This window comes from Atractosteus spatula, chromosome 6 (assembly GCF_055471065.1).
Source record: "Atractosteus spatula isolate fAtrSpa1 chromosome 6, fAtrSpa1.hap1, whole genome shotgun sequence".
Lineage (NCBI taxonomy): Eukaryota > Metazoa > Chordata > Actinopteri > Semionotiformes > Lepisosteidae > Atractosteus > Atractosteus spatula.
Window position 1 is genome coordinate 43,487,832 of NC_142711.1, and position 24,841 is coordinate 43,512,672.

Below are 24,841 nucleotides of genomic sequence, written 5' to 3' on the forward strand. Positions count from 1 at the left end.
TGGAAAATCATACTTTCAGATTGATCAATGTCATTTGAGCACTAAGGTTGACCTCAAATCCTTTCCCACATCATCGCACTTCCAAAAGGGGACAGTTAACGTACAGTATTGCTCTCCATAATGTCTCCACACACCCTCTTCCATTAGGCCTGTCAAGGGGAAAACGGTTTCACTGGTGAATAAAACACCCCACTACTACTGTATCTCCGCCAACACCTCAGATGCTGGCCCATGGAAAACAAAGATTTCATCTCCCAGCTCTCACTGTATTACCTCTATATGGACACAGACCATGCATATCATTAACGTTTATTAGTTACAACTATTTTGTTAAAGCGAGGGTTATTTCTTCCTGGATTTTCTCATGTGGTTGGAGCAGGAGTCTGAAAGCCATAATGAAGAGTAATCAGATGGTTGTGACTGTCCATGTCTAGTCTGGATCCTCTGTCCTTCACAGATCCAGCCTGTGGTCTCTCCATACTAATCTGCTGATTCTTGAAGAAGAACATTTTATTCGTCAGAGAACATCTCTTTGAAACAACCTATCTTCAGTCATTCTAACGGCATCCAGTTGATTTTTATTTTTCAGACTTGGCAATCCATACATTTTACTATTCTTACAGTTATAAGAATTATGATTGCCAGTTTTAACTACACTCTAAAAATTAAAAAAAACTGAGCACCCATTATCACATGACTTGAGCCCTGTCTGTCCAGAAAACTACTCAATCAACAAAACTGCTTATAATTTAAAAATAAAAAAAAATAAGACGGAAACACCCATAATGAGTTTAATGGTGTATTATTATCAATGTTAAGCTCAGGCTGTATTGTCTGTATTGTGTATCAGTAGAAATACACATTTTACCGATGGAAAGGAGCTCATAAATTGTTACCATTATATTAACAAGATATACTGTAAGTACTAAAACTGATATTTTATTTAATAAAATTGCTGTCAGGAAAATGTAGTTAACTGGTCTCTATTTCTCTTCAGTTCAAAGTCAAAATGGCACACAGATGGCTCACAAGAGTTTTCCTTGATTTCTTTTTATCCACGAACAGAGAAAATTAAGAAGGGCATTTGATACAAGTGTTTAAGGTAATGAAAAATTCAGCCCCATGGACTACATCAGGCTTAACAGTAAAACAAAGAAAAAGTGGAAAATAAGTTGCAGTGAATTTGACTGAGAAGGGGAAGCAATTCTTTGCACAAATAGCTGAGAGCATCTGTAATAAACTTCCTTGCTGCGCTGTTCAGATGAACTATCTGCAATCCTTACACAAACAGTTGGATAAGACTCTAGGATTAGGAAAATATAAAGAACAGTGAGCAAGATGGGCCTGTCATGTTTTTCTTTGACTTATTTTGAATTATTTTTTTACATTTTTAAGTTTTCGTATATTATGGAAGATGGCTCAGTTTACAAAAATGTCAAAAATATACTTTTTGGTACCGTTTTGTTGCATTTTTTATCCACCCCTATTTTGTTTTCTATTCAACAGCATAATACAGACCCTGGGGTCCAAACCATTATCTCAGTCACTGTCAAGCACCTGAACAGCACAGTCCAGAGAGGCAGCAATCCCATTGGATCAACAGGCTAACCCCTTTGAGCACAAGAGTCCTGGGGTGTGATGATACCATAACGGTCTCAGCTTACTCTATGAGACTTGTGTAACCCACATTTCCATTCAATGAAGTAATTTACCTATATTTTACAATACACATCAATCATAAGTAAATACAATAATTAATATCCAGTCCCACGTAATAAGACTAATTTCATTATTAAGGGCAAGAAATCACTCCTGGGTTTATTGGTATTTTAAATCATTAAGACATAATTATATATTTTGTCAAAAAAGACTCACATAGGGTCAGACTGTACTCATATATAATGATGAGGCATGTCTGTTACAGTGTAGTCATAATTACTAGTCAATCAACACTTTTATGGGGTCAAACTTGAAAGACATAATGAAAATAAATGTACAACTCATTTACTAAAAACAACAAATCCCCAACTGAATTTTAGGAAGCTTTTTTTTCTTCTCAAAATTGAGAGCAAAGTGATAATTTGCCATGAACATTATTACCTCCTTTCTATTCTTAGGCAGAAGCATTTTTATTTTATGATTGTGTGACATATAAATTCAGCATTGGGCTGACTTTAATATCCATCTGATCAATGCGAAGTGATCTTTCAATAGCCTAAATTCAATATATAAAGGGTCATCAATGCCAAAGCTTTATAAACCCAATAAAGGTAAATTATTACTGCCTTCCTAACATCAAAAATCGAGTTATAATGAAGAAAAATCTGAAATTTAAGGGGATTGTTGTCTTGTGTCATTGGTTCCCTTCAACACACTGATTAATTGTATAGTATTAGACCCACCACTTTCCTTTCATCACTGTTCTTCAATGCAACCATCTCTCCAAAAGTAATGTTTTATTAATGCTAAGTAGAATGATGAATAGATGACATTTGGAGAGTTTAAAATTGATCATCTTCTTTGCCAAAGGCCTTTGCAAATTCTGTTTTGATGTATTTCTTTGTTTTAAAAGCAGTCTAAACTGGCAAAGTTGGATTTTAAGGAAATTTCTAAAAAAGAAGAATTATGTTGGCATGCTAGCCTCTTTTTGTCGTTTCATGAAGAAGGAAAAAACACTCTCAACACTGCACCGCAATGCAAATTAGACTGAGATGTCATCTGGTGCTTGAAAGCAGAGAAACTAAGGGACAACAAATCTTTGAAAATTGTTTAAATTGTGAGAATGACGTGTTAAAAGAGCAGAAAAAAATCATGGTGAAGTGTTGAAAATTTCCCTTCATTTTCTCAAAAAGGATTCACATCTTCACTTCAGAGCATTGAAAATGAGAAAGAAATTCAAAGAGTACATGTTTTAAAATCTGTCAGCAGCAACTGCAAAAAAAACTAAAATGTGTGTCTGCTGCACGTTTTGTTCAGCATCTTGTACAGAGCAAAAGTCACTGTAAATTTGACTTTTAAACGTAATACAGAGCATTGGAGCTCCACATATCTTTTACTCTTGATCTGACGTACTGTGTCTGACAGCTGATTTCAGATAGAAACAAATATGTTGAGGAGATAAACTACTCTGCGCACTCATGAGCTAAACCTCTTAAACAAGTCTATAACTGACATCCCCCTACCTACACTTTTACATCCAAAAATCCGTTCTTTAGGTGAAACTAGTCACAGGTGCAATCTGTACTGTACTTGGTATCGTATTTTGTTTACACATTTGTTCTACATAAAACCATTATTTTACAGATTAATGAGGTTGCATTTTGTCCAAAAAGCAAATTTACTCTATGTCAGTCCTATGTTTTCCAAAGTCTTTTTTATTTATTACCACAAGTGTGACATCTAGAAGACAGTGTTTGTCCAGTGAGTAATCGGACACTTAGTAAGAAGTTTGCTACCCAGGGCAAAATTTCAATATCTGCAGAGGCAGAAAAAAAAAAGGTCCTAGTGTATCTGTGGTGCCGACACTGAACATACTGTATCCCTGCTTATGTCCACCGATGGACCTGAGAAATTAGCAAGGCTAGATAAGAGCAAACGCCTTGAAAACTTTTGAAATGAGTGGGCCACTTAAAATGTGTCCATCTCCTGATTGAAACAAGCTTTGCATGTAATAACCACTCTTTCAATTAAGGGGAACATTATTACACTTGTAAAACAGTCATCTTGATGTGTGCTCAGAGTATTATGATTCCCTGGTGTCAGGGAAGTACTGCACACTTCAAGACCCCCATAAGATTTTAGATGACTATTTATCTGAGCGCAGCCATGTTTCCAGAGAGTGTCTACATCTATTCCTTCCTTGTGAGGCAGTTTTAACTCACAGCTGGAGAGCAACGGCAACACAGCACAAGCCAGAACACAGCTGGAAACTGGAACCTCAAATAAATGCTTATAAACTCTATAACACAACAAAGCACAACAAGGAAAGAGCTGCTGCAATCAGAGAAAACTGAAGGGTGTTTTTTGTAAAAATTGAATTTTTGCCAAAAAAGCCAAATTTGACATTTAAAAAAAATATTGAAGCTTTTAAGGTGGTTATGAGATTGACCCATCTTCCAATGCACTCTACCTGTTGTGTAACTTGCTACAACTCCAGCTTGTTGCCCAGTTAAAAAACAGTACACTGATCACATGCAAGACTAGTGTACAGTATGTGCAGTTATTGTAGACAGAGGATTTGTGGTTATACGAATTTGAACACCAACGAGAATGCCATCCAAAAAATAACAATTAAAGAGTGGAAAAACAGTGAGGCAAATATTTAAATAATGATGTCGTAGAATGATCAGGAATGGTGTGCCAATTGGAGAAGAAAAAATGATACTAATACACCTTTATCACATTTCTTAGCAATTATTATGTTCATTTTAAGTACGGTTGGACATTTAACTAGTAAGAGTAAAATGACCATCCAAAATGGTTTATTACCAAAAAGTAGTTGTATTTTACCTAATCATAAATTATAGAGTTTTAATGCATGAATACAGAAGTATCAAGAGGTAGTTTAGTTATAAAGATGATAAATTATAAACTGAGCCAAACGATTCCTCTGAATTTGGAAAATATCACAAATGATGGTCTCATCTTGACAGAGATGAATAAATAAAACTTTTTCAAGTTATTTATGGCTTTTATTTACATTTCGCTAAGTTCTTTTTCCAAGAGTTAAAGTCCTAAAAGCTAATCTATTTATTATTTAGAATAATAAAAACTGTAAATACAAATATTACACTATTTCTGGTAAACTAATTTACATGGGATAACATATGGCAAAATATGAAAAAGTAAATTAAAACAGTCATGTCACTTATACAATATACAGTGTTCTTCTAAATTGTAAATGCAGATTCACTATCAGACAACACTGCATGTCTTTGGGCCTCACAGAAAAGCTTAGGGAAAATACCCTCCAGAGAGTGAGGGGGCTGTTATTCAAATGATAGAAAAATCATATCAAAGCTACCACATTAAGTACAAGCAAAAGTTATGAGGAATTACAGAAAATTAGCTTAGCATTTATTTACATTTGATATTCCATCTTCCAATCTTTTCCGTTTCTCATGTGAAATCTTCACCAAAACCCTGATCATGTGAAGCATGAAAAGCAGGGCTTCTGAAAAAGCCAGTATTTGGAATTAAATATAAAAGGCTTTGACTTTCAGATTTTACTTTTTGATTTCCATCCTGTTTCATTTTAAAGTTATTTCCTTATGCAATTGCTGCTTTACATGCTTTATAATTATTCATTTGAAATGAAACAGTGTTGATGGGCAACAGTCTTATTTTCTGGTTCAGTCAACAGCACACATTCGTATTTTCATATTGCAGTGACAATTGTTACATAAGGCAATTTTATGCCTTCTTAAGAGCTTTCTTCTCCTGCAGAAGCAGCGCATTAATGAACCTCTCTGCTTGCTGAGAGCCAATGACATTACCATGTACAATTCACAATGCCATCTCAGACAAGCAATTAGCTCTGAATTCTGAGCTAATTTTTGTTTAAAAACAGTTTGTGTGGAAATTAACCGGAAACAGGTAGAGTTTACAAAGCAGAATTAGAAAAGGTACTGCAGTGGGTGTGAGGGCTAGATCTGTTTTGAAGCCTTAGTATGCAGGAACTCACTTGTGCTGTCATAATCGTTTAGCATTTTGTGGTTAAAGTGACATTCAAATTGGATTCAGACTAATAAAGTTATTATTAGGAAAATGACAAACATTTAGTAGAAAGGGCACTAATATTTTATTGAAGTGACTTGACATATCATCAGGTTTGATCAACAGGGGGTCTGCAGTGAAAGTCAAAGGATGGTAGTTTGTGTGTCCACAATGAGAAGCAATAAAATCTATACATCTGTGATGCATGCTATCCTATTCCTCTCCTTGATCCTAGACAAGCATGTGTCTGTTCACTACACATCGCCTCAGCTCATATCACAAATATTGAATCGTCGGGCATCCACACTGTAGCAGTGAACAACCTTCACATGTAACATTCTTTTGTTACAAGAGATCTGTTATTGCAGCATGAGAACATGCTGTAATACATCCAGTTTTATTAAAACAGATCAAGTAAGGGATATTTACTGTATCTTACCCTTTTTTCGGGCCAGGCTGATATTGTTACACCATAACTTCTCATGCTATTAAACAAGTCTAAAGTGTAATTGGGAATAGAAAAGGATAAATATAACGTACAGTATATATGGTTTTATCATTTATTGATTATGATATTCTCTTGTTTTACAGTGACATAACATGCTCAAATTCTTAAATAACTTTAAAAACGATGAGCCGGCAGAAAGTGATGAGGACCCTGCATGGTTTGCTCCAAACACACATGGAAGTTTTTCACAAAAAGAGCTTAGAACAGCCCAGAGTGGTGAGGGCTGGGCAAGTCCACAACAGTCACTGCAGCACACCAAGGAAGCAAAAGATTTTTTGTTTACTTAAAAAAAATGTTTAAATTTAAGCAAAATAAAAGCTTAAGAAAAACATAAATAGAGGAGATAAGATGACAGTAGAAATAAAATAAACCCCAATATACAGTACAATAAGAATAACTATGCAACGTGGCTTAATTTAAGAACCAAAAGTATTGTTACATTTCAAATCGATTTTTTTCTGGACTGTCTTTGACACTCTGGTGTTTTCATTCCCCCTTAAGCACTACAAAAATCTCCAGGTATACCACCTCTCATGCCAGGTCTTTGTCTCCAAAGTGCTATTTTTCTCAGCAGAGATGAAAATCAACCTACCCTGCAGACCTCAAGAGCATCAGGCATTAGTAAAGAATGTATTTTAACAACCATCCTCCACATCGACTATCACAGACCCATTTAAATAATTTTAAATAATGTTTAAATCAGTCAACACACTACGTGAGCCCTTAACTCTAGTTAATAGGGCTGAATTTGGCTTTTCATAAAACTCATACTAACAGGGCATTTGTCATTGTTTTGTTGACCATGTAAGGTGTAAAGAAGGGACCTTGCAGAAAAGTACCATACTGTTTCTCTCACTTGTGAAGTATTATTATCAACAGGCATGTTCGTAGTACCAGCACTCTTCAAGACGGAGATATCAAGACACTCTGGAAGAATATAGAAATTATTAATAAAAAATCTGGTCCCATTATCTAGTTATTATGAATGATTGTAAATGATCGTAAAAGTGTTTCCTTCATGACTCCTTAGAGGATATCTCTTACATGGAAGTGTATTCCTATTTTACATGAAGTTTTCATGGAAAATTTTATCCCAGCTATTTCACTAAACATCATGCTAGAGCTCTGTATCACAGAAATTTGATTGCGTTTGGCACCTTCTTGTCTTTCAGCTGACCTATAAAATATTAATGAATAAAATATTAATAAACTGATTTTCCGTAAATCAATCCCTCTCTGGTGAGAATTTGCAATATCATTATATCTAATGTGAAAAGAATAATGAAATATAACTCAATTCTTATTGAAGAGCATTTTGGAGAGCAATAGATTTCACAAAATAGACATGAGCAATGAAATGTTCAAAGCAAATGCCTCCCAGCATGAATGCCCAGCAACATGCCTTTTTTATCTTTAACAAAGTTACAAAAATTGCAGAACACTTGTGTCCTGGACCCTGTGAATATGTCTTGAAGAAAACTGCTGTGTGGTACAATGGATATTTCCACATCCCTGGAGGAGCTACACTTCCAAAGGAGTAATGCACATATTCTTCTCTTCTTCACCTGCAATCCATTTTAACTACACTTTCAGTGACATCCCGTTAAATCTCACAATATAAAAAAGAGCCATACCATGCAGGAATGCATAGCTGTTGGCATTACCATAGTTCTGAAGCTTACATAAGCAGAAATGGTAAAAACAGAACAATACAAAAAAAAATTGACAATTTCTCTCAGGATTTTTTAAATGCCTGTAGTCTGCGTGGGTGGAAAATAGAAAATGGACAGACAGGAGGCAAAAACCTCAAAGTGTGTTGTCATTCACAACCCTGACCCTTGTGGCCATGGTATTTCACAAGAAGCTACAATAATGGCTGATTGCTGTTGAATGCATGGGAGAGATGTGAAACACAGAGAGTAATTGCAGCACTTCTGTGTTTATAGCCCTTGCCTCGATGCTCGAATTAGATTCAGGTGCTATCTGGACACACGCCTCTAGTCAAGTTGGTTGTAAATTGGTCTGTGGCGTACAATGAAATGAAATCAAAGATGTCTTGCGGGAAGCTAGAGAGTGAAGTTTGCCATTCCTGCCTCACACCAAGACCAAAGGAAGGAGCACCTTCAGCAGTAATTACCGTTTGAGTCTGTCGGCTCAGTGTGGACTTTTAAATGTTTGGGATTTTATGCGTCCTGAAGCAAGAATCTCTTGACAGAAACTGAGAGCAGGAGGCCAGGGAAGGAAAAGAGAAGAGAAGAATCTGATGGACTTGTATATTGTCAGATACCTTCTCCCTGTCTGCCGAGGAGAGTGAGGAAAGTGACGCAGACAGCTTTAGTCTCGGAGCTTGGGTGGTATTACAGGTACGAGTGCATGTAGGAAAGAAAGATCACGCAGAAAGAATTGCCCTTCCAAAAACCAAGGAAAAGTTTTGGAGTTCCATTCGTAGTAGCAGCTTGCTGGCTGGTTAATGCAGTACTGTGTGAGGGGGAGAAAGAAAGCTGTGAGCTCTGGCCAGAGCATTTGTTTATACCTTCCTCTGCTCCACACACTGGTGCTCCAGGGTCAGCCAGAGCAGGAAGAATGAATGGAATAAGAGCCTTGATGGGCTGCCCTAAGCTGGCTGGTGTTACGGATCAGCATGTACCAGCTCCCTTTCTTCTGCCTGGGCCGATGTAACTCACTGGAGTGGCAAATTACACCAGACCTACAGCTGTAGCCCGACATTATGATTAATTTGATCAGTAATTTCTCCTGTTTTTCATTTTAATCGGTGTGACCATTCTGCTGTGGCAGGTCTTTCAGATCTAATTAAGATAAATTTCAGTGTAACAGACTTGGCAGCATTTTCGAGTCAAATCCCCTAGCACTTTGGGCGCAAAGAACCTGCAGCTCTAATCAATCAACTTCCAGAAAATCCACTGGGCTCCAGCTCAGCAATCAACCTATTAACACACTTAAGCAAATTTCATAATCTCCTCGACTGTTTTCATCATTCTCTTGCTGCGGGCTATCAAGAACGACCAGCTTCAGCTTCTCTCTCCTCTACTCCAACAGAACAGGCTTCTTAACGGTGGCTGCAGCAGTTTGGAGAGCAGGAGACACAAAAACCTGCTTGAAAGTCCACCTGCTTCTGGAAGCCAAGTGTCAGTTTTAAGATTCACTCCCTGAAAGAAAGCAAATGTGTCTTAAAGAAGAAGGTGCTTAATCTCCAAAATTCCCCAAATAAAACAGGGCAGGATGCCTTTGATTCACAAGTCTGACATACATGTGAACATCTAGAAAATAACTAACTTGTTAGTAAATCAAACTGTCAACTTTTACATTTAGAGAACTGTGCATCAACATTTTGCTGTAATAAAATGGTGCCCAATATTAATCCCTCGGGTCATGAATGTTATATTGACAGTTTCTAACAGCTGCTAAGACCCAGAGGGATGTTAAATCGATCCCCTTAGGAAGTTAATTAGTTCACTTAAATCTTTCTCAGCTCTGAACCAATTAAAATCAAGAAATTCATCACTTACTGAGATATTCCATTTGGTCAGATGCATTTAATGCCATTTCCAAACATTAAGTGTTTGTACTTATTCACTAGTCTTATTAAGGTTGTGAGAAGCAAGATGTTTTTAAAAAATGTTTTCATTATCAAAAAGGTATTACTTTATATCCTGCCTGCGGTGCAATAAAGCACCAGTCCATTACTGATCAAACAATAATAATAATATACTGTATCTGAACATAATCTGCACCTCAAAGTACATTTAAAGTAAAGCACAGTCTTTATGGATTTACTTTTCATCTTCATTCTTCGTTTTAACCGAGGCAAATCATTTATACAAAAAATACCAATTTATACAACTCCAAATTAATACATACAGTATTTGCAATTACATCTTTGGTTAAGTGCTTCATATGTCCCAGTATTGAAATATATACAATCTCTATCTAGATTATGTCATTAATACCAGAGGTTTGATATAATAGTCCAGGAGAAATGAAAGATGCTTCCTTGAGTTTCAGATTCGCTTTATGGTAAATTAATTAATATGAGATAATCTGAGCTCTGTGTCTTTTCCTGTTATTAGGAGTGGTTGAACTCTCCTAGTCTCTTTATAAAAAGCTGACTTAAGTACTACATAATGAAATGCTTTTGGATATCTTTTCAAATGCTGCTTCTTGACAAGCACCCTCATATTCTACCATGTTGGATTCACGTGCGGCCAATTAATTGACAGTTTCTGCTACTGTGAGAAAACACACCCTGTCTGTAGTCGGCTTTGTCTGGGTGGTTTAACTGTCAGCGGAGACCTAAAATGAAAACACTTCAGATTATCCTATCAGATATAAAATAAATTTCATCTGGAAATCCAATCAGAGAGCCAGGGGGTGAAAGTCTCCAAATCTCATTGCCAGTCCAGAGTGCCAAAGATCCCTGTGAACATTTTAATAGCCCACAAGCAAACATCCAACATCTGCCATTTTGGAGGAGCCTGCATGTTCAAAATCATATCTCTGGAGACACAGCAATGACTTTTTTTACTTTAGAGACATACCCCTTTAAAGACCTCACACCTGGCACTGGTCTTTATTGAGCTGGGCAAAGCAATTTCCTGATGAAGTTTAACGATAAGGCCAGCAGCCATATCATCCTGCAACTCGCAACTGGCAACCCACTGAAGCTAAGCAGGTATGAGACTTAGCAGTACCTGGATGAGAGACCTCTTGGGAAAGGTTGCTGCTGGAAGAGGTGTTAGTTGGGCCAGCAGGGGGTGTTCACCCTGCGGTCTATGTGGGTCCTTATGGCCAGTTATAGTGATGGGGATGCTATACTGTAAAAAGGTGCCGTCCTTCAGATGAGAAGCAAAACCGGCCTCCTGACTCTCTGTGGTTATTAAAAATCCCAGGGCATTTCTTGAAAAGAGTAGGGGTGTAACCCTGGTGTAATCATGGCCTCCTAATAATCCCCATCTATGAATTGGCTTTTCTTTTAATATTTTATTATTGCACATTCAAAACACTGAACTGTACAGTATGTGTATGTTCAAAGAACATTTAGGAATCGAATGAAGATGCAACATCAAAATTGTAAAGACAGAAGGCCAAGAACAGAGAAATTGACGTGAGCCTTAAGGGTGTAAAAGCACAGTAGAAAACTCCCAAAAAGCAACATAAAGAACTAAACCTGTGAATGCAAGCTTATGGGTCATCCCTGTAGTCTAGTGCGACACACTGCACATCAGAAGCAGTTAAAGGAAATAGATTTATTTCAGACATGAAGGTGATATAAACTGACACTGTAATATAATGGGTAATTCATTTGAAAAGCTCAATGCCTTTGCATCTGTGTCTCTTAACTCCAATCCAGAAAGAAAAGCTAACAGCCCGAGTCTTTGATCCATCCAGTACTTTACCATACTGTATGTGAATATTCCCACACACATACTGTATATCCATACTGTATACTGTGTAAAGAGTATGAATATTAATTTGATTTAGCTACTGAAAAAGCTGAAACAGCACTTGTTATTTCAGCATTTGACAGTGAAATACTGTATATACTGTACTGTACACTAATTAATATTGTGTCAACAATCATACAATTCTCTGTCGACAATAATGATTGCAATGACTACTATCTGGACAGCATTAGTTTCATTAGTAGGCCTAAAATTTATATTAATAATGAGATCTTGTAAAAGGCAAAACACAAGTTATAAGACTCATTGTAAGTCGATTTCAGAGTGTAAAAGTCAGGATTTTGTTGCATTTCCTCATTTCATGTTCTGAGGCTTGAAATGTATGATCTATTGAGCTCACCAAACCTTGTGCAATTATTCAAGATGCTTTACTTCAGCCATTTGGAGTTCTTGCCTATTCTAGAGGTGTTCTGACTTCAATGTTTTCTTTACTATGGAAAACAAATGTACTGTTGGAAGTAAATCTGAAGAATGATATGGCCAGTCTAAGATTTTCCATGTACTTTTTTCCTGATGAACTCATTGGTTGAAACGGGTGTTCATGTTTTGTCATGCTGTATTGTGAAGTTCGACCCTTTAAGCAAGGAAGCATAAGCAGACAAAATATGCAAATATTTCTGTTATAATTAATATTTCTGAATTAATTATTTTGTTGACATCATTAGTTGCATCAAGAAAGAAGACAAACAGCTTCCAAGACAACTAGGCATGGCCAGGCCAAGATTACCTCCACTATGCTTCAGAATTTTCTTGGAAGTACAAAAATGAGCGGGGGGAGTTTTGGAACAACGTTTTATGGACAGATGACACCAAGACAAACCTTTGACAGAAAATTTAAAGTATGGAGAAAGATACAGTAGGACCTACAAATGTTTCAAAGAACACCACCTCACCTTTAAGGCACGGCCTTCCTATATTTCACAGATATATAGATGTTAAAGAAATAGTCAGAAGATAATATAATTAAAAACAGATGTAAAAAAGCCACTGAACAATTGTGACTATAATGTGGTATCTTTTGATTTCTGCTTTGAGTGGGCAATGAAATTACAGGCAGTGAACTGAGAACAGATGGATACAAGAGTCAATAGACATATAAATGACAATTCTTCAAATATCCAAAGTTAAATGCTTAAAAAAGAATTCAACAATAAATCAATCCAAGGCCGGGTCTAAGAAAATGAAGACTGAATAAAAAACAAAGGAAGAGAGATCTCCACATGTTAAAAGGGCCAAGATTCCAAGATAGAAAAGAGTATTTTGAACTACAGGCATAGTATTTCAAATTTTAAAATGTTAAAAGTACTGTTAATGTTAAAGTTTATAGTTGTAGAGATATTAGAGAATTAATGTTAAACAACAACAAAAAAGTACATTTACTAATTGAAATTCTGTGTACGTTTTTACAATAGAAGACGTGCCCCAAGCTGTGGAAAGAGCTTTATGACTTAGTATTGTATAATTTTACTATAAATGACAGTGGGATCCCACAGGCCCATGACAAATAAATGATCATGGTCGTTTTTGTAAATAATGAGATTAGGATGCTATGCATACAGTATATATCATCTCTCACTAAGAATGATAATGTATTTTTAGATTGGAGAATTGCAAATATAACTCCATAAAAGGGAGACAAAACTGAATCAAGTAATGTACTACTGCTCTTACTTTTTCAGCTGGTGATTACCACAAGCTTAATTAGAATCAGTGGTGAAACAGAAACCAGAGCAGACAAATGTAAATTAAGGGGAAGGTTCTTTAAACCTGAGAGCAGGAGGCATTTCTTACACAGAGAATTGAGGGAGTCTGGAACAAGCTAACCAGCCATATTGTAGAAGGTGATACCCTGGTTTCTTTTAAAAATACTTGGATAATAATAAATAATAATAAACTTTATTTTATATAGCGCCTTTAAAGGTGGCTTCTCAAAGCGCTTTACAGGATGACAATAACAATAAATAAGAAGAATACAACAATAAGTAAGAAGAATACACAAGATAAGACACAATTACAATTTCAACAATACAACAATAACAATAGAGGAGACCGTGGAAGGTGGTACTAAGAAGAAGAGCAGAGGGGTGAAGAATGGAACCAGTTAAGTAAAGGCTTTTCTGAAGAAGAAGGTTTTGAGTCTGGATTTGAAGGAGTTTAGAGAAGGTGACTCTCTAATATCCTTGGGCAAAGAGTTCCAGAGCTTGGGGGCATAACAGGAGAAGGCCCTGTCACCCATACAATGTAGACAGGCTTGGGGGACAGTAAGGAGGGCAGAATTTGAAGAGTGGAGGTTGCGAGGTGGGGAGTAGGGCGATAATAGTTCAGACAGGTATTGAGGTGCCAAGCCATGTAGAGCCTTATAGGTGAGCATGAGGATTTTAAAGTCTACGCGGAATTTGATCAGAAGCCAGTGCAGGGACTCCAGGATAGGAGTAATGTGAACACTTGCACTAGACCTGGTCAGGAATCTGGCTGCTGAATTTTGGACATACTGCAGTTTGTTCAGAGTAGATTTAGATACCCCAGCGAGTAGAGCATTACAGTAGTCAATTCGAGAGAACACAAATGTTCTTAGAGCATCACCTCAGAGGGTATTGTACACACAATACTGAAGTGATATTTATGACAGCACACATGGGGGATCTCACGTTATTTTACAGCCCCTTTTTTCACCCTGTTAAATCCAGGGATTTTCACACGGCTCCACTTTTCACGTGAATCCGCTGAGATGGTAAAGAGATTTCTGTCCGAAATATAATGCTGTACTATCCATATTTTCTGGCACTATAATGCAGGGGTCGGCACATGGTTGTGTACTGGAGTGTGAACTGCTCTGATCCAGCTTTGCATTGGGAGCCGTAAAGCTGGACGTGATTTTGTTAAATCACTGCTGGGCTGTAACAGGGTAAAAAAGGGCACAGAGAACAAAGGGATAAACTCATCCTCTCCATCAAGAATGACTCTCTGCTTGCCAATTAGGATGTGACACTGATGAATGTGGTTGGCCGAGGGATGTGGCCCCACACAGGCTGTTCAAGAAATGAACATGGTTATATATAAAAATGATAAAAAATCGCAGTAGGGATGTCAATCAGACAATGGTGGTCAGTTAGATTAAATAGCCAGAGAGATAGAAAGCCCGATGTGAATTATGATCATGAATGTTAAGTAGCTCTTGGCATTTCACAACAGTCTCATTCTCCCTCAGCGCTGTGAAATGACAATGGTGAATTAATATTAAATAATAAGGAGTAATTAATATTTGGGCCTAATTTTGAAGCTAGTGGAACAAGCTAACCAGCTATATTTTAGAATTAAATAAAAATACTTGGATAGTAAAATTATTTTATAAATACATGAGGAAAGAGGTAAAACGGAGAATACCATTATTTTACAAGCGTGTACTTCAGTTGCAAATCACTTAGAGCAAAATTGTATATTTTTAACCTTTAATCAGTGCTTGATTTGGAGAGAAATGAATTTGTGGGTAATATTACATTATTAATATACAGAGTCAATGTTCCTAATTGCTAACCAACATTCATCATGTTTGTTGTGAGATGACAAGAAAAGGAAGCTCACGGAAGCCATGTTGAACACATATGAACTTATTCAATAACAGAAATGACATTCTTCCACTTTATCCTCTTAGAGTAAGAGTGACTAGTTTTCTTTGTTCCCACTCCTGTTGTTCTATGACATTTTGAATGGCAATTTATATTTCACCCCACAGCTAGCGAGAGCCTATTATAATCCTGATGAACCCAATCAGCGGACGTCGCCCAGACTTTGAACTAGAGCACAGACACAGGTTCCCCAAAGAATGGTCTTAGTTACTCAACTCAAAGACCAAGGCTCCTTGGGAAAAACAGCTACAGAGAATCTGTTTTTACCAACAAAGGTCAGCCATACCAGTCACAGCAGTGTATCACTCCATAAAACTCAACATTGTTTCACAATACAGTTTTTTTCAAAAGAGTATCTGAGGCTCAGTCTGCTGGTAATAAAAAAAAAAGATTGACATATTTAGGAAGGAACTAAATGTGAGATGTACTGCAGCTAGCAAGAGCTAATGAAAAGCATACAGCATCTATAAACTCTCATATTCTGCAAAGTAGAAAATCTACCATTCTACATTATGCTAGTTTCCCCTCATATTCAGGTTTTGTCTCATACGCATGAACATGCCCTGCTGATTTATTTCAACTTGAACGCAAAACTAAATCACTCTGAAAACAGTTGCTAGCACATGCTAATTCGCATTATTAATTATAATGAACTGATTACGAGACATTTTCATAACATACTGATACAAGCTCAAGCCACATACAGTAACAGTGATCATATGACACTCAGGTTTCTATTTCTAATTGAAATTATTTTATTTAAACTTTGAGTTTTCATACCATATCGCAGGTGAATTGGAGTAAAGAAAGACCTTTAAGTTCAGATTGTGTTCATATTTTGGGATTGTGAGGGTGGCATAGGATGGAAAAAAAAAGGTTTGCAGAGAAACAATAGCCTGGAAATAGGTTGAATACTGTTTGAATCACTGTTCATTCTATGTGCCAGAGTTTGGCGAAGTGTTGAGTGTTCCCAGTGTCAGTCTTATGTTATCCCTGTGCCAGTGTTGAGTGATTCCTGTGACAGATTGAGCGCTGTTGCACTTTGGGTTTGGAAGCTATAGCTAGACGTCTTGGTCATGTGTGTCCTCTGGCAATCAGGCAGCCTCTGGAGAGCTATGTGTCCAGTTTTGCAAGCCAAATAAAAGTGATTTTGCATCAGTGGGTTGAAAATAACCAGAGATTTATGTAGAAACATAACATTAACAAGGTTAAATGCTGTAATGGCACTGAATAGTTAGAACTAATCTTTCAAGGAAAAATATCAAGTGTACACTATGTCAATTCTAAAATTATTTTTTCAGTTTTGCTATGATGTACTTGATTATATTATATTTTTTTCTGAAAATGTGTGTGCTGTGATAGATTGATTTAGTGTTTTTCTATAAAAAGTCATTATTTATCTACTGCAGGACTATTTATCTCCCTTTCTGAGTATTAAAGCAAAAAAAAAATCAGATTTAGCAGCAATGCTCATCTGAAAGGGTTTAACCCTAGAACTGTACCTCTTTTATATATTAATGGGGCCTGACAGCCTCAGTGTAACTTCGACTGTACAGACATAATCTATTTGGACGTGGAACGTCTTTCAGAAATTATAATGAAATAGATCCTAATTAGGTTTTCTTCCTGTCGGATCATGCCTTTATTGTACAAAGGGGCATTCAGGACATTATAATCCACAATGCAATATACTGTGGCTATTAATTTTCCTTATGCCACTGAAGCAATCTCAAGCAGGAGAAAGCCTAAACTACTTATTTTTTATTTCAATTGTTTCGGAGGACATGACAGCAGATGAGCATTTTCCAGAAACAATATTTGTTATCTTTCGGATTTCTCAAAACAAATTCAATCATCATTTTGAATTATTGTCCTTTTTTGACAATCATTTCAGGGCTGGCTTGTTCTAAACTAATATTTCCCAGACAGACTGTGAATAATGTAAAAGGATGAGCCCTTACCAAAAGCTTGAAAATATTCAGCAATCAAATTCAGTCTGTCAGTTTCAACAATCACAAAACCCTCCCCCTCCCAACATTGTCACCAATACCACAACCACTGCCACTACTCCCCTTCAACCCGAACTAAAGTGTACATGAAATTCATTACTGGTTTTGATCTTCATTTTGCTTCATAGTTTGAAAGAGATGGATATTGAACTTCACAGCATCTCTTGGAGCACTTCCAGACAGCCACATCTTTTTCATTGTATTAGATTAAAGGAGGTTCTTTAATACAGAACTCTCATTATGTACTGTAAGTAATGGAAGCCTTATTTTTCTTAAGGTGAGGTTCCTTAAAGACCTTTCAAAAACATTTTAAATGCCATTACTCTCAGTTTTCTTGTTTGTTTTCTGATCTTACTTATTTAATTTTCAATGTCCTTAACTCAATTTGATTGATATACATACTATACAGTACATACACTGTATGCAGATATGTATCTTTCTCTACATTAGACTGACTACCTGTCTGCCTTCTCTGTATGCTTCAAATTGAATTGGAATCATGTCTCTTTTGAATCTTCATTACAGACAGCATATACCCAGTGCTCAACACAAATATCCCAAATAATGTGTTAAAATGTCTAGAAAACATTTAAAAATTGGATGTCCCTTTCTTTTATATTAATGGTACACTAAAGCTTTAGACCTATGAAGTCATGATTGATTTAAACGAATGTTCAAAACAAGTGGCCTCAATTATAGAAATAAATTCCATTTCAAATCAGGACGAGATTTAGGGTTTTGAGACCTTTCTGATATTTGCCTTAATTTCTCCCACCCTCCACCCACTTACAATTTATAAAGGCAATTACCTTTGGTGACCTTCAATCCTTAGCTTTTAATGAATGTCTGTAATGTTAAACATTAATTTGAAATAGTGTGCTAAAACATTAAAGCCGTTTGCAAAAAATGGCACTTTTGTAATTAGATCATTTGATAGCTGCTAGTCAATTGATCTGAGAATCTCTTCCAGACATTTTTTAAACCAGTCAGCTTCAAACAACCTGGTTGGGAAGTTTGTTCCATATCCCAACAACCTTTTGTGTAAAGAAGTGACTCTTGTTCTCAGCTCCTCTTATTTTTCACTTGAGCCTCTACCTCTTGTTCCACTGCTGATTCTAAGAAGTTCCTTTTGAATTTAGACAGTTTAATTTAGTTTTGTCACTTTGCAAATACTGAGCCAATGCTTGATATTGTAAATATTTAAAAATTCACTGATCAGACAGCTTTTGACAAACTCTGATTTTATGCCTGTCTTGCTTCTGTTTTGATTTTCATGATTTTAGGTTATTGCATGTTAACTTAGTTAGGCACTGTCTTTCAGTGCATACTGTAGCTACCTCTCTGATAGAGGGGATATTTTATACTTATCCAGCAGCTGATGGCTTGATTACTTTATTATCCTTTAGGTCACTGGAGTGGCTTGACCTTTAAGACTGAAAAGCAGGTTGGTCACCTTGTCCTCATTCATCCCTGAGGTTTTCTCTAATAATGAGATGACAAGTAGCTGTCCAATTCTGAACAGTCAATTTTACATTCTACTAATGCTAAAGAGAAAGAAGAGTGATTTCAGACACACAAAACAGTCTTGATATTTACATTTTTATTTTACTAAAGTAACAGGAGAGAAGCAGGATTCAGAAGCACTATGAAAATGAACACAGCTATCCCTTCAATTCCCTCCTTAAAATTAGGAAGCACTTCTGTAAATCATGTGAGGCATTGGACTTGTGTATACCACTGCACTTATGATGACTTTTTACAATAAACCAGAATTTACAGACCTCAAATTGTAGAGGCATTCACAGCAGCTGTGACCAGAACGTATGGTACAGTAATTAATAAACTATAATGAATATAATGAAATGTCCTGATGCTGCCAGATAGCATTTTGGCTTTGTGGGATATCATACCTGAAAATGTAAAGGTTTTCTTAAATATAATACAATTTGCATTATTAACTATTCTGCAGCTTTGATAAAATAGTCAAGTAGAGGTACTGTAAACAGTATAGTAATAATTGTTTTGCATAGGATAAGTAACCATTTTGACCACAGGGTGTTTTGCTGCACCTCACAACATAGATTTTATAGGGGAAGAAGAAAAGTCTGAAGAGAGATCTCTGATCTTACAGTCTGATTTGCCTGGTGGAAGATGCAAACTCACTGCAGGGAGCACCTACTGCAAATGTGGGAAATCAGCACCTAGTCTCAGCAGGAACCTGTGCAGTTCGAACTGCAGGGCAATGGCAAAGAGAAATTCCACTTTTCAAAATCACTAGGACCATGCTCTGTGATCGGTGTGTGTCCACCTGCTTAACCAACCCAGGCATAAAAAAGCACAGAGCCAGATGCTGGGTGTTAGGTGAGAGCAGACCGACACACAAGGTGCTATTATATTTTTTTGCTTTCTAATGAGCACCCAGAGTTGAGAGCTCTGACAAACGATGGATCAGTAGGTGGCACTCTTCCCCTGGGCCCAGATTTTCCAGATGCTCCAGTATGGTGGCTGCAGACACCGCAATAGGAGGTGTCATCCCCCAGATATTAAATCAAGGACCTGATTACTGGGTCATTAAAGACCTGGTGGTACTGTCTGCAAGAGCAGGAATGTTAACCTGGTATCCTGGTTAAATTAAATCATATGTTTATACAATCTGGCCTCCCAAAGTCCCCCTTTAACTGGTGAAGCAATTACTCAGTTCTTTACCTGAACGGCTGAGAAGCATCACCAAAGTGAGCGCTGCACTTCAAGATTGGAGATTGGAGATTGGAGATTCACTGTTAAGTGGCAGATGCAGGGGATCCCCTCCTACAGGTACAATTCTTTGACATCCTTAGGGGTGAAAAGTGTAAATGCAAGAGAGCCTTATTGTTATTACCTGGAGAGGGGTGGGCGGGGTGAGAGGTGAGGGCAGGCCTTGTCCTGGTGACTGGTTCTGTTTCTGGGGTGGTGACACAGCAGCAGGCTGGGTCTGTGGTGGCTGTGCCTGGCTGTGGGACGACTGCTGGCTTGGGGGAGACTGCTGATGCTGCGACGGCTGTTGGCTCTGGGGTGGCTGGTGTGTCTGACCTTGGTGCTGCTGTTGCTGTTGTGGTGGCTGTTGCTGCTGCTGCTGCTGCTGTTGGTGTTGGTGTTGCTGGTGCTGCAGCTGCTGCAACTGTTGCAAGTGCTGGAGCTGTGAGTTCAGGGATGAGGTAGCTATCATAGAAGGAAAGAAAAAAAAGAAAACTTGGAATCCAGAATCCACAAATAAAGTTGCCTCTCTGTAATGGTAGCTTAAACATAGAGGCACAGGATTGCTGCTGTTGGAGGTTTAATGTCTTTGGTGAATGGAATTTTTAAGAGACTTGCATAGGCTACAACAAAACATAAAACAAGACTTTTAGCTATCAAAGGTTAAAGATGAAAAAAGTATTTCTGAAATGTATACTGTACTGTATAGTGTAGATTACTAGAACTCATACTGTATGTTTACTTCCTGCACAATAGCATACACATTAATACTTCTTTTGGTCTGAAAATCCACATTACAGAAAAAGTTGTCACTGAGGGTGTTCATTCATTTGGCCTGAAATGTGTGTTACCAATCAAATTTTATGATCACCTACTGTGCATGCCAGCGAAGTGTAAAAGGATTTAATAAGCTTAAGATAGTGCCAGTAAGCCACTGTCAATAGGACATTTATCTTTATGGTTCTCTGTCTCATCCAACTGGTTTTTAATGCCTTTATACGTAACAACACATGAAGCCCAACAATTGTGCAACATATGTTCTAACCAATTAGATGTTGTTTATTTCTTATAGATATTTAAAACATCTCAAATAATTTAAATGCTGTGGTGTTAGCATATTAGCATTGGTCCCAGTACATGTAATAATAATAATAATAATGATAATGATAATGATAATGATAATAAAAAACTGAGAAAATCTGAATGTTACTTGAAGGTTAAGTTATGGAACAAATGATCAACAATTCTGTCTGCAGTGGAAAGTTTGTAGTGTCATCTCTCTGCAGCAACACATTAAAAATCGCCAGCCTTGACAGCGGTTATCTGCTGCAAAAACAACCAGCCCAGCTGCGTGATCTGTGGAAGGCTCCTACTGAATTATGCTGCACAGGATTTCACAAGCAGGAAGGATTCAAACCTTAAGCAACATTTTCAGGTCTGTTTGATGGATGTTTGAATCCCAGCTACAGTACTTTCCAAGAAAATAAAGAAGCAGCTTTTTTTTTCTAAATGGAAGTGTTTGCTAGAACCTTTAACCACTTTCTGTCTGCGGTTTACAGCAGATATTACTGAGGGTTTAACCAGCTGTTTTGTTGACCAAGGCTCAACAGTTGAATGCAAGTTTGCAGATTTCAGAGCTTAACAATGCCCCATTTTCGATATTATGCTTTGCAGGTATTCCCATGGAAGGACTGTTATTTCCATGGGCTTGCCACAAGAGGCCACCTGATAGGACCCTGAAGACATGTGATTAGTTCATTAGTTCACTTGAGTGGTACTATTGTATAATATCCTGCAGCTAGGATCACACCTTCCCCCTTCTCTTAACGACAGACTACTTTTCTTCTAAATTTTCTCCATTCATTGGAGGTTTCATTTTACACCTCTCTACACCTATTCTGACTTCACACCTCTTGATTGGCCTCTCTTTCTGTCCCCTGCTCCCGCCTCTCACTCCTCCTCTCTCCCAGCCTTTGTTCTCCCACTACTTTACCTTTGCTTACTGCCTTGTCTTTCCCACACCTGAAGAAGGCTCCACGGCCGAAACGTTGTGCTTTCTTTCATCTTTTTTTCAGCATGGAATAAACCTATTATCTGTTCCTTTGCAGCTTACACATGCTGATGCACCTACCCACCTGAGCTACTATTGTATAATTGTCCAGTAAGCATTCACAGACAGGCTTAATTGGGGAGGATATAGGTTTGAATGTGGGTTGAATTAGTGTACTTTGTGACTGAATGGTTAAGGTTGCACAGTGGTTAAGATGTTCTCCCTGTGTTTTCTGGTTTCCTCTCACAGTCCAAAGACTTACTGGTAGGTTAATTGGCTTCTGGGAAAACCGGACCTGGTGTCAGTGTGCATGTTCGTGTCAACAGTACAACAGTATGGGTGCCCTGCGATGGACTTGGTTTGAAAATGGAGGTTAGAAAATGGAAGGATGAACAGTTGTGAGTGTTTGTTATAAGAATGCCTGATGCATTTACTTTATAGTGAAGGTGTGACAGGCTGAGCCATGCTACCAGAAGTGGGGATCTTCTACATGTTAAACTTTAATTTACAAAATGTTAAACTAAACTAAGTTTTCAATTTCAGATTTAGCTGTCATCTGATGTCATGTCTTTTCCTGCCATAATGACTTCTCCAAAGTCTTCAGGAAGCTGCTGGTAATCAGCATGGTGTTATTCATCCTGCATAAAGAGGCTAGAGTAATGCTGATGAATTTCAACAGATCATTCCCTTTATGCCCTACATAATGAAGAATGATGTCCCAGAATATTTAGTTCGGTTAAAGGAGATGTACCACAAGGTTATCCGAAAGGCATGAAACTAGAAAATAAAGAAAAGGAAAAACTTAAGAGGTAGAGTACCTAACCCTGTACTGCAAGGACCTTCAAGGTGTTTTGTAAAGCAGTAGAACCTCAAGAGCTGGAAGAAACTGTCAATTTGGTCTAATTAAGCTGGTATCCAGCTAGTTTAGTTAATTCAGTGATGAGTTAGAATGGAAACCAGCAGACACATCAGCCCTTTGTACAGTATACTGTATATGACACATAATATAATCTATACTGTATATTACAGTAGAAAGGAATTCAAAAAGCCCTGTATTCAAATACATTTTGCAGAAATGTAAAGGTTGCATTTGTTTACAGCTGCATATAGAAAATACTTTGTTCAAGAAGACAACGTTGACCCCTTACCCCCCCCCCCCCAAAAAAAAATTCTGAAAATCCAAGAGTATAATGACAAAGGAATAGACTAGTGTTTGAGGGAACAAGCGACTCATCCATTTTTGCTGAAGTCAATTCACTGGCTTCTGAAAAAGAAACTGCTGAATGATGTTCTTGGATAAATTAACTATTAACTACTAAATAGGCTACATGAGCAAACTGGACACCTCTTGTTTGAAACCTCTTGAACATTGAGTATTGCTTTTAATCGGTCTTTCCTACTACCTGAAACTGTAGCTACTGTATTAGAGTTTTAAAAACTGTGAATGGTTCAAAAACTGGAAGAAACATATGTATAAGATCATAATTACAAGCAAAACCAATAGCACTTGCAGTGTTCACAAGTTCTCAAAAAGAATCCAACAATTAAAACAGAGGTACATAAAAAATGGGTTGTTACATACAGTATATATATACTGTATAAAGTCATTTGTGCTAGGTGGAAAGATTTAAAAGATACATATTGCCCCCATACCCTCACCATAAGCCCAATACTCTCTGGTAGTTTCCCTTTGGATATTTGCATCTCAAGGGTGCAGTTCATTTTCTTTGAAGACACTAGGAACCTAATTCCAATGATTGGAAGAGGTTAAGAGACTCTCTTAACTGGAAAAATCAGCTTAGGGAGACAGGTGTCTTAGGGAGAAGGTGTCTTAATGCTGTCACAGAACCATAAGTTACACCATACCTCAAGGAGTCTTTTGAAGTATTTCAGGTCCACTGTGAAAACTAATTCAAACATTTTCTGCAGCAGAAGAGTATCAGAAAAGGAACCCCAAACCACAGATTTCTTTTCATAATAAATGTAAGAACACCAAACACAGAAATGTCTTTCCTTAGAGCAGAAGTTGATGTTTCTTAAGGCAAATTGAGGAGAGCAGGAACTGTTTGAAATAAGCTAGAAACAGACAAACTTAAGAATCAGATAGATCTACAGACAACTTAAACTGGAGTTTCCTAAGGCTTTTTGTTTATGATACTTGTGCAAGTTCTTTGTTTTCTCATGCAGGCTTGTCTTTTGTTGTTGATGCATATCTGACAATGGCTACTAATTTAGGTAAAATGCTGCTTGACTAAAGTTAGATACCTCAGTATTATTTTTCACTCTGTGTTGTCATTTCAAGCACATATCAGACAGGTCACACTGGCATCTTTTTACTTTTAGTAATGGTATCTTTTCTGTAAAGCTTTGCCAAGCTAAGATCCTTCCTTTGTCAATCTGACGCTGAAGAAATGATACACAGCTTAATTTCAAGATTAGATGGCTGTAATGCTTTACTTACTTGTGTATTCTTCTAGGATACTGAATTGGCCCATAATTCTGTGCTGATAAAAAACATTCCATCCTAAAATGTACTGGCTCCCTGTGAAATGTGTGATTTTAAGATTTAAGATTTTTTAAGCTTACATACAGTACAGTATAAAGCACCAAATATTCTAGTTCAAGGACAGCTTATGGATTCATTGCACAAATACAGTATAGTCCAAACCTTATCTGAAATCTGCTGATTCAGGTTGCTTTATTCTACCTAAGCCCAGGCA

General features: G+C 37.2%; 1 protein-coding gene across 1 annotated transcript in view; it reads right to left on the minus strand.

Annotated features, from left to right (window-relative positions):
- pou6f2 (POU class 6 homeobox 2) overlaps window positions 1-24,841 on the minus strand; it is a 155,538-nt gene that overhangs the window by 45,619 nt on the left and 85,078 nt on the right. The window contains exon 4 of the mRNA XM_088919152.1: window positions 20,217-20,536. Coding sequence (XP_088775278.1) covers window positions 20,217-20,536 — 320 coding nt within the window. The remainder of the gene's footprint in view (window positions 1-20,216; window positions 20,537-24,841) is intronic.